Raw genomic sequence first — 11,571 nt, forward strand, 5'->3', positions numbered from 1 at the left:
TCCTCAAACAAACCGACCAAGTAGGCATCACTGGCTTCATTACGGCTGAGTTTTGTAAGCGTAGCTCGACTTTGAAGTAATACACAACCTTACGAACCAGACGCTGGAATGTTAGCCAGCGGATTAGTTTCTCCGTTGCCCTTTATTTGGGGCGAAATACTGGCATGGCGACAGTTCCTGATGATTGGCTGCTTACTAGTGCTTGAACGAATACGAATGATGAGAAAAACCGACCGACCAATATTCATATATGAAAACACGAGAAAGCACTACTATCACTCTCTCGCTCGTTTTCGTGCCATTCCTGTGCCTTTCCTTTCCGTTCGGCTACCAATATTAGCATAACCAAAACGAATATTCTGTCTTTCCATCGCCTTCAATCTAGTGGCCAGTGCTAGCAAACTTGTATGTTCAGTTTTTCAATAACAACATTCCAACAATATTTTCAAAGAATGTTGCAGATTTGAAAAGAAGGAAGGAAAAGATTTTCACAAATTTAAATTCTTTTGTCTTATTTGTTAGCGCTGATAAAGGATATTTAGTTTGCTACTAGCAAGGAGCTGCACAAACAAATCGATTTATGCAGTTAATCAACTGAAGCTGCCAAATAGTTCAATAAAATAATTCAAATTGTAATAGCGACATGCAATTGTGGCAACACTGGCCATGGGATGGCGAGAGAATACGCACATTCGTTTTCGTTATGATGGTATTAGCAGCAGAAAGGAATGGAAATGCAGTGCACGAAAACGAGCGAGAGAGGATAATTTAAATTCTCTTTCTTTCTTTCCACACATCGTATATCTTATATAGCTTTCAGAAAATTATTTGTTATACACCATAAAATGTAAATTTCAGTTTAACACTTATTAGAACACAATTAATTGGTCCTGTAAAGAACCGTTTATTGTTTTATTGCGGGAGCATAATTCAGACGCACTCCCCGCGGACACGGTGAGCCAGTTTAACTCTTATTAGAACACAGATTAGTTTCTCTGTTGCCCTTTAGTTGGGGCGAAATTCTTGCAGGGCGACAGTTCCTGATCGGGTTGCGATGAGTCACCAGTAGCTGGGGCACTTTTTTCGACCGTCGTCATCGCCAACTGCTTTCCTTCGGTGGACTGGCTGCTTGCTAGTGCTTGAACTTGAACGAATACGAATGATGAGAAAAACCGACCGACAGATATTTTTATAATCGCGCTAATATGCACTACTATCGCTTTCTCGCTCGTTCTGAAAGATTTTTCAAAACACCATTTTTTGTTATTAGTGCATGTTATACATACTTCAAATTTTAATACAGCATAGAGGAACATATTTTCAACAAATTGGCCTAAAAATCAAATCATTCTGTTAAGTATGATAAAAGTTATTAACGTTCAAAATCTGACGCGGCGCCGCAGCCGATATTTTGAAACGGGACCCCTATATTGAAAGCTCAAATGTATTCTACATTAAAAGGATAATCTAATATGAGATTGTAAAATGATATTGAAGAACAATATCCATCGACTGCCGGATTGTTGATCAACAGAGTTCCGAAAAATCATAACACGAATCGGATAGCTTACTACAAAGGCGTATGTTACTTTCAAGTGAATGAAGCTTAGTAACAGGGGATAAATTCTTCTTGCAGAACGGATCTTACTCCTTCACAAGCGATAATAAAGCTTGAAAATCTTTACCATAATACAAACCAAGTCTTGAACATTATTTATTCACACCACACATTCGTATGTTCTTCCTTTTGCTACGTGATGAATTACCAGAAAGCATGCATTTGCATCACACATACTCCTATACACATAATTACATTTTGTTACACATACACAAGACATTTTTAATGAAAAAAAATTGGACAATAGGAAGGCGGCAGCTCTCAGTTTGCGCCGCTAAAACAACAAAAATGATCCATAAAAAATTGAAAAACGATCCATAAAAAAGTTGTTCATGTTCCATAACACAAAACTGAAAATCCATAAAACAGTGTGAATGATCCATAAAAAGGGTAATTTGATCCAAAGATTATGTAAAATTGAACCATAAAATTCTCGCAAAAGAGCACTAAAATAGTAATAAAAGAGCGATTAAAATCAACCAATGCCCCATAAAAATATTGGAAATGTTCCATAAAATTATATATTTTGCGCCATAAATTAACTGACATTGATCCATAAAATATTAACAATGTACATTAAAACACGTTCATATGTTCCATAACATCGAAAAAAATGTTCCACGGTATTACAAAATGGAGCAATAAAATGTTAGAAAAAGTTCCAAAAATTTGATGAAAATGTTTGCCAAATAATTTTTTTTGGTCCATAGAAGAAGTAAAAATGAACATTAGAAATGCTATGTATTGATTCATATATCGAACGTTAAATTATGGTTCATGGATATTTACAAACGATCCCTAAGAAAAGAAAGTAAAACGATCCATTAATATGTGCTTATGCACCAGAAAAATTAAATTTAATGAATTCATGCGAAATTTTTGATATTTGAACTAATAATAAAGTTTACATTTGGTTGTAATATCAAACTTCAACAAACAATGCATACATTATAGTTAAACTTAAGCTTCCGTATCCCACTAGTCAGGTAAGCTGAGGTCAGCTAACCTGAAATCATTATGGCAACTCTTTAAACGGCAGGTTATCTATGACATTAGCGCGCTGAGAGTTATTAGAGAGTAAAAATTTCTGAAGTGGCCCCCCCATTTTTCGCAAAGTGGCAAATTTAGCAAAAAATATTTTTATTTTATAGTTTAGGCATCCGCAAACATGTTTGTAAAATATTTTACCGATATTCAAAATCTTTATAATATTTTCAGTTATTGAAAGTTTTACACACCTTTTTTTTGTAATATTTGTTATAGCTAGAGTTTTATCTCGAATTGTATGAAACTTCTAGGGTGGTTAAAAAAATGTTTGGCCTACAAAATGCCGAAAAAATGTTTAGCAAATGTTAACTATTTCTACTATTTTTTAAACAATTTTTAAAATAAATGCCGTTTTAATCGGTTTCTTCACGCGATATTCATCCCGTTTTAATTGTAAAATGTTGCATATATTATCAGATTCGAATTCCAGAAAAAAAAATTTTGAGCAACTATAAGGTTTTTAAAATATTTGATTTTTTCTGTTGACCGGCATGCCAGGCGCGAAGCGCGCGAGGCAGCCGGTGTTCGTCACGACACGCTTAGACATACATCGCACGAGCGAGTCGGCCGGTGCTCGCGCCAACTCTAACTACATGCATACCTTATAGGATGATTTTCGGTGCAATAGCACGATCAATAATATTGACTGCTTATATTAATAATATCAATATGTATAACTTGCCCACTAAACAGCCGGTACTCGTCACGACACGTGTAAACCTGCATCGCACTAGCCAACTTGCCGTGCACTCCGCGACACGTTTAGACAAGTATAAAAGTAGGCTATGAATTTTGGTTGATAAGTTGTCAGTGGCGTGCTCAATCAATCAGTTTTCAGAGAATAGGTGGTGCGTTCAAACTTAGAACTTGTTTTCGATTGTTGAATTTAGTTTCAGTTGAGTGGGTGATAAACATGGGTCGCCCTGAAAAGTGTTGCAATCCTTTGCGTAAGAAAAATCATCAATGTGTGCGAAAAAGTCTTTCCATTGTTACGCGAACATGGAACACAAAATTTAAAAAACTTGTTGGATTGAAAGTGTGCAACAATTGTCGAAGGGATATGTATAGATACAAAGGAAATGATTGTTCTCCTGAGCCACATCAAGAACAGATCATTAATGAAGTGGCAAATGAAAATCTTAATGATGCTGTTGACGAAGACAACCAACTTGATCCCACTTATGTATGTAAGACTGTTGACGATAATATGAAAATGGAGAAAATTAACACCTTTTTAGAAGAAATTGGGGAACCAAAAATGAAAAAAACGCGTTTTTTGAAATTGTGCTCAGATGGTCGACTTAATATTTCTGAAATTATAAAAAACCCCGAGCAGGAGAAAGTAATTTTTAATGCGATGTCCGAAAAAGAGTCTGAACTTATCTCTGGAATAAAACATGCTTTGTCACATGCAAAAAATAGATTGGATAAAATACAAATTCTGACTACAGTTCCACCCAACTGGACAATTAAAAAAATGCAAAAAGAATTGCAAGTTTCGCGTCGTATGGCTCGTCGTGCCAATAAATTGAGGAAAAGTGATGGTCATGGATCACGACCCGAGAAAAAAAGAGGCAGAAAAGTACCTGATTGGATACTTCAAAAAGTTCGCGCATTTTATTTGTCTGAAGAAAACAGTCGTGCTTTACCGGGAATAAAGGATTACGTTTCGATTGTTGAGAACGGCAAACGAACACATGTACAAAAAAAACTTTTATTATCTAATGTTAATGAATTGCATGACAAATTCATCAAAGAATTTCCTGACGCTTCGATTTCTCTCTCGAAATTTCAAGAACTGCGACCACGAGAGTGTATTTCAGCAGGACAGAAAGGAACACACAACGTGTGTGTTTGCAAAATCCACGAAGACATGAAATTAAAAATTTTTGGTATCAAGCAAGAATTGCAAAAAAAGGGAGTTACTTTCAGCAAAACCTATAAAGATTTTATACAATCGTCAACATGCAGCGTTTCAACTCCAAACTGTTTTTTGTCTAAATGTGATAAATGTCACGGTACTGAAGCTGTTGTAAACGAATTGGCCCGATTGTTGAAAAAAAGCAGAATTTCAACGATAAAGTATAGTCAGTGGAAAAGCACAGATAGGTATTATGATCCCTGGAAATTTATACAATAATTATTCTACTATGCAGGTTGTATAATTCTGGTTCAATTTTTACAGGTGTGAAATAATTGAACTTAACACTACAGTTAAGGATTTTTTTAATGAACTTCGGTTGGAATTACCAGTACTGCTAAAACACGATTTTCTAGCCAATTCTCAAGCCTCATATTTTAAAAAGAAGAAAGAAGAAATTGAAGAAGATGAAATAGTCGTTGCTCTAGATTTTGCCGAAAATTATTCTTTTTTTGTGCAAAACGCGATTCAATCTCACCACTGGTCTAATGACCAGGCGACCCTTCATCCATACGTTATTTATTATCGGGAACACGCTCAGATAAAAAATCGGAATTTCGTCATAATTTCAGAAAAAACTACTCATGACACAAGTTCAGTGCACTTATTTAATTCAAAACTTATTGAGTATTTGATAACAAAATTTCCAAAAAACAAAATAAGCAATATTTATTATTTTTCTGATGGAGCTGCGTCGCAATATAAAAACAAATTCAATTTTCTCAATTTAGCACTCCACGATGAAGATTTTAATATAAAGGCAGAGTGGAATTTCTTTGCCACTTCGCACGGAAAAGGAGCTTGTGATGGAATTGGTGGCACCGTAAAAAGACATGCGTATAAAGCTAGTTTGCAGCGAGTCAATACTCATAGAATTACAACAGCTAGAAATTTGTTTGATTGGGCGAAGAATTTTTTCAAAAACATAGACTTTCAACTTTGCACGGTAAACGAACATGAAATTCACGATATTCAGCAGAAAACTCGGTTTGAAAATGCAATGACAATCAAAAATACACGTGCGTTTCACCATTTTAAACCAATTGATAGAAGACAATTGGAGTGTAAATTGTTTTCGATGGATACAAAATCTGTAATAAACACTGTGTTGAAAAAAGAAAAAAAGAAATAATGAATAAACTATGTTATACATATTGTTATTATTAATATAAGCATTCAATATTATTGATCATGCTATTGCACCGAAAATCATAAATATAAGGTAATATAATATAAGGTATGCATGCATGCATGTAGTTGGAGCCGGCGCGAGCACCGGCCGACTCGCTCGTGCGATGTATGTCTAAGCGTGTCGTGACGAACACTGACTGCATCGCGCGCGCGTTGCGCCTGGCATGCCGGTTAACAGAAAAAATCAAATATTTTAAAAACCTTATAGCTGCTCAAAATTTTTTTTTCTGGAATTCGAGTCTGATAATATATGCAACATTTTACAATTAAAACGGGATAAATATCGCGTGAAGAAACCGATTAAAACGGCATTTATTTTAAAAATTGTTTAAAAAATAGTAGAAATAGTTAACATTTGCTAAACATTTTTTCGGCATTTTGTAGGCCAAACATTTTTTTAACCACCCTAGAAGTTTCATACAATTCGAGATAAAACTCTAGCTATAACAAATATTACAAAAAAAAGGTGTGTAAAACTTTCAATAACTGAAAATATTATAAAGATTTTGAATATCGGTAAAATATTTTACAAACATGTTTGCGGATGCCTAAACAATAAAATAAAAATATTTTTTGCTAAATTTGCCACTTTGCGAAAAATGGGGGGGCCACTTCAGAAATTTTTACTCAGACCACTGATACAGGCTGGCATGAGTCGCAAATACCAACTATCTGAAGCGAAAACGGACACTTTATACACGAACACTGACTAATATGGCTACGCCACATCGCTTTCTAGTGCACTGTCCGACTTAGCTGCCGCTCAGTCGGCTTTTAACTAGCTATAGTCCCTATGTTTAAGTAAACCGGGCAAACGAGAGGACCACAGGTTCGCTTGCAATTCGAGTTACGGGTTAATCAATGCCTCGTTCAACATATCCTCAGCGGCTTTGCGCCGCTTCGGATCCTTAGCCTCGGATATGCGGCCAAGCCGAATCACGCTAGCTCCCAGTATAAGCTCACTTGTTAAAACACTGTCACTGTTATGAGTATTATTAAGCACAACTTATTTTTTAAATTTAATTTTTCTGGTGCATAAGCACATATTAATGGATCGTTTTACATTTTCTTTTCTTATGGATCGTTTTGTAAATATCCATGAACCATAATTTAACGTTCGATATATGAATCAATACATAGCATTTCTAATGTTCATTTTTACATCTTCTATGGACCAAGAAAAATTATTTAGCAAACATTTTCATCAAATTTACGGAACTTTTTCTTAACTGTACATTGTTAATATTTTATGGATCAATGTCAGTTAGTTTATGGCGCAAAATGTAACATTTTATGGAACATTTCCAATATTTTTATGGGGCATTGGTTGATTTTAATTGCTCTTTTATTACTATTTTAGTGCTCTTTTGCGACCATTTTATAATTAATTATAATTTTGCATAATCTATGGATCAAATCGCCCTTTTTTATGGATCATTCACACTGTTGTATGGATTTGCAGTTTTGTTTTATGGAACATGGACAACTTTTTTATGGATCGTTTTACAATTCTTTATGGATTATTTTAATTATTTTATATGCAAAAGTATATTTTTCCATAAGAAGGCTACCAAGGGTGTCGCTCTTGCCACTTCGGGGTATCGGTCTTACCCGCAGCGTTTTTAATATGTTATTTTCCTCCATTTTTTGGCAACCAATAATTTTTAATGAATCCATTTTTTTGAAACGCTGAAAAAATTATATCTTGTTAAGAACCATCTAAACAAGGATTATGGACATAATATCCAATTGTTGGAGCTTTGTGGTATTTTGGAAAAAATAATTGCGCTTAAGGTGTCAGACTTGCTCTCGGTTCCCCTATATGACAGCTAGTGTGATTCATTATGCACCCTAAGTGCAAGGCTCCGATTATCCTGGGGCTTCTAGCCCTATCTCAGTACTCCCTTTCATAAACGCGGTGCATACTACAGATAGTGATAAAAATGAGATAAGTAGCACCACGTCTGAGAAAACTGTGGCTGTAAATGGATATAAGTCAAATTTGTTGACATTTCCGGATCGAAAGGAGCGACAATACCAAAATAAATGCAAGCGTACAGCTCTCTCTAGATTCTTGGGGATTTAGCAGGGGGTTCTCGTTAATTGGCCGAAAATCATTTGGTAGAGTACCGTTTGAGCGAATATCATTTTGCCGCATGAGTTATTTTGCCGAGTGTCGTTAAGCCAAATAATATTTGGCCAGAAAGATCGTTAAGCAGAAAGCTACTAAACCGAAAGGGTAATTTGGCTGAATACCATTTGGCCGACAGAGCCGTTTGGGCGAATACCAATTAGCAAAATGTCATTCGACCGAATATAAATTGTCCTTAGTCAATATTATCGAATACCATATTTTTATGCAATTTATTTCCATTTCAATACAGATATTGAATCTTTCCATTGGATGTGTTACATCGGTAGGTTTAAAATTGTTTGTCGTTATCGGATGGTATGAATTACGATCATTTGAATTCGAATAACTGATATTAGAATTGTATGGAAATTGATCTCCGTATCTCCAAAACATGTTTTCGATAGGTTTTTTTCACTATGAAAATATTACACACGAATGCCATTTGGCCAAATTCCATTTGGCTGAATGCGGTTTGGCCGGAGGCCGTTCGCCCGAGTGTCGTTTAGTCGAATGTCGTTTAGCCGAATGCCGAAGGCGATTGGGCCAACAGGTTTTAGTCTAAGATTTATTTAGCCGAAACTAATTCTTATGAAAATGCCCATTCTAATTTGTTGTTTTAAATTGAATACTATTTATTTATTCTTGTATTGATAATATTTCTTGCTATTAGCTTAAACATTTTGTGGACATTTGCTTCTTTTTAACATGAGCTATACAGCTATTTTTTACATTTCTTTAATATCTGTCAGGGAAAATGAGCAATGTTTTCTATATCTTTCAAAGAGCTCAGTTTCGGAAAGGCCCCTTGGCCCCAATGGTTGTTGCTTAAACTAATTTTATTTTTAAATTGCTGATACTTTCGCTTTGATCGCATTCCTCGTCCGGTTGAAGTCAAAGGACGTCGTAAGACTGTTAAAAATTCGCTGGAGTCCGGTAACAGCGCTCTGGCAACCATAGTTGGTTCTCCTAAACGGAACTCGTACAAGACAGTTATTACGTAGAGCTCTAACGCAGGTTTGAAGATCCAGACGTCCGATCGTTTAGGCATAAAACTGTGTTGGTCATCTGCAATGTAGTGTTTGCAGTGAAAGAAAATAGGGTCTAAGACAACCAGCTCGAATAGTTTTGATACGGCACTTAAACACGAGATTCTGCGATAATTGTCAATGTTCGATTTGTTTCCTTTTTATGAACTGAAAACATGTGCGCTGCTTTTCAGCAGAAAGAGAATGCTCCAGTAGTGAGTGATAGCTCGAAGACTCGCCGAAGTGGTTCAAGAAGCCCGCTGATGTACTTTTTGACAAAAATCGAGGAAACGCCATCTGAACCCGGGGAACAAGATGATTTCAGTTTGGCATTTGCTGCAAGAATGGCACCACCAGTCGGTTGATGTATTTTTTGGTTTCATTCGCCTTGCATTAGCTAGTCATAATAATACACTGAAGCTCGTCAAAGAAGCATCAGTAGAAGCATTGGACTGGTCCTGAATTTCTCATATATGCTAAAAATTAGATGCGATTTTTTTTTAAATAGAAGGTCAAGTTTAAAACCTAAATATATTACAAACACCTTAATACTGCTCCGTCAACGTCGGTATACACAAAAGGACTTTTATTATATTATATATCTACTTCAATAGTTCATTTTGTAAATTGTAAATTTCTATTTCATCTTTCCTTCTTTAAAACATAATCTGTTTTTCGTAGCATTTAGAACTATTTATTGCAAAAAATTACTATCTGCCCAAGTCTTTCGTTCAGAGAGCCAAGGATCGAGAGCGACTGCATACATACAAAGTGGAGTAGGCTCAAAATCGTGACAAACGGAAAAATACTGTGGAAAAGTCACGAGCCCGAAAACTGTACACTCAGATGCTGACAAAGCCGCATTGTCTCATCATGGATCATGAGACTAACGTCAAGTCGAACTTCCGGCAAATTCCGGGGCTATTGTTCGTCACCGCCCAGCACAAGTTTGATATTCTGAAGGAAATAAGGAGGCAGAAACATTCAAAGTTTGCCAATAAATACATGATCTGATAAGCGATCTGCTCATGTAGCAAACGGAGTGCGACGTTCGTGATTACCGGGACTGAAAAGTAGGAGATCTACCTCAAGGAGTATCTACAGAAGCGTCTGCTTCCTCTGTCGAAGCAACACGAGGGCCCTACGATCTTCTGGCCGGATCTAGCTTCGTGCCACTATTCAAATGTTGTCTTGGAGTGGTACGAAGTCAGCGGGGCCACTTTCGTACCCAAGGACATGAATCACCCCCCCCCTCCCCAACGCACCGAAACTAAGACCCATCGAAAAATACTGAGGAAATTGCGAAGCAGGCACTACGGAAGTATTTCAAGGAGGTCAAATCTGACATGAGAAAAAAGTGGGTTTCCGTACAGAAGAATGTTGTACAGAGCCTAATGACTGAAGTTCAGCGTATGGTGCGTGCGTACAGTTATGGCATTGAAGTGAAATGAAATAAATATACCAAAAGCATACTAATAGGTTATATTTTATTGTCTCAAAGTTTGAAAAGGATCGGTCCTCTAGGTAATTTTCCACAGCGTTTTTTCCGTGATACAATTTGATGTGAGATACCCTTTAATATTAGTTATTCGAATCAAAATTATTGAATTTCCATACGATATCGAAACAGTTACAACACATAAGTGAAACGATACAAAATAAGTCTTCAAAAAAAAAACAAAAATAATTGTAACTTTCGATTAAAATGCCTTTACCCAACTAGTATTAAACCAACTGGCATTCGAGTAAATGGCTTTCAGTCAAACGGCATTCGGCCAAATGGCATTCGGTCCAACAGTGTTCGACCAAATACCATTCAACTAAACGGCATTCGGCCAATTGACTTGGAACCTTAGAATAGCATATTTTCAAAAAAAAAATGACGTTCGAAACTAGACAACTTACAACATACAATCAACATGCAACCTTCAACAAACAATAAAATGAGCTACGCAGCCTTATCTTTTATGGTACTGAGTCAATGTGAGATTTTTGATTAGAATCCATATTTGACATATAGTTTGTGGAGCCAATTACCATTATCATAAATATCAAAATTGTTGTCGGTCCAATATACACATGAAAATCCAAACTTCACCTATCTCTCTTTCTCCGCAGGGCGACTCCGGCGGACCGCTGGTATGCAAAAACCAAGTTTCCGGCGTGGTGTCCTACGGGACGCGCTTCTGTGGCATCGGCTCACCGGACGTTTTCACACGTGTCTCCGAGTTTAAAACGTGGCTCGACGAGAACCAGTTGTAACGTGATCTCGCACACACCCCTTCCAAAGAATGATACACTTTTTTATGATTGAATTTGTACAATAAAAGACACTGAAGAAAAGAAGCAGATAACAAACTAAACAACGTGACAAGTGTCCATCTCCCTAGTTTCCCGTGCGGCACAGGGCACAACAACGCGTCGGGATGCTGCGTGTGAATGTGTGTGCAAGTGAGAAAACCGCATGAAAACCCGAACCGCGATGAAAGCGTGCACATGTTTTCCCGACAAATAAATAGTAATCATCAACCCCTTTTTTATGCTACCGAGTCCGGGCCAAACTTCACCGAAACGAGATGAGCGCGTGCCAAGTCCCGTCCCGGGTTCAGGTTTTTTTCTACTTTCTCAAAATGAG

The 11,571-nt window shown here is 36.6% G+C and overlaps 1 protein-coding gene across 2 annotated transcripts in view; it reads left to right on the forward strand.

Moving 5' to 3' along the window:
* The window catches only part of LOC131684047 (chymotrypsin-1-like), a 46,535-nt gene extending 35,253 nt beyond the window's left edge, over nt 1-11,282 (forward strand). For both annotated transcript variants that reach the window (XM_058966565.1, XM_058966566.1), the window contains exon 3: nt 11,055-11,282. In XM_058966565.1, coding sequence (XP_058822548.1) covers nt 11,055-11,198 — 144 coding nt within the window. In that variant the 3' untranslated portion in view covers nt 11,199-11,282. The remainder of the gene's footprint in view (nt 1-11,054) is intronic.
* Nucleotides 11,283-11,571: the final 289 nt, after the last annotated feature.

Source organism: Topomyia yanbarensis, chromosome 2 (assembly GCF_030247195.1).
Source record: "Topomyia yanbarensis strain Yona2022 chromosome 2, ASM3024719v1, whole genome shotgun sequence".
NCBI lineage: Eukaryota > Metazoa > Arthropoda > Insecta > Diptera > Culicidae > Topomyia > Topomyia yanbarensis.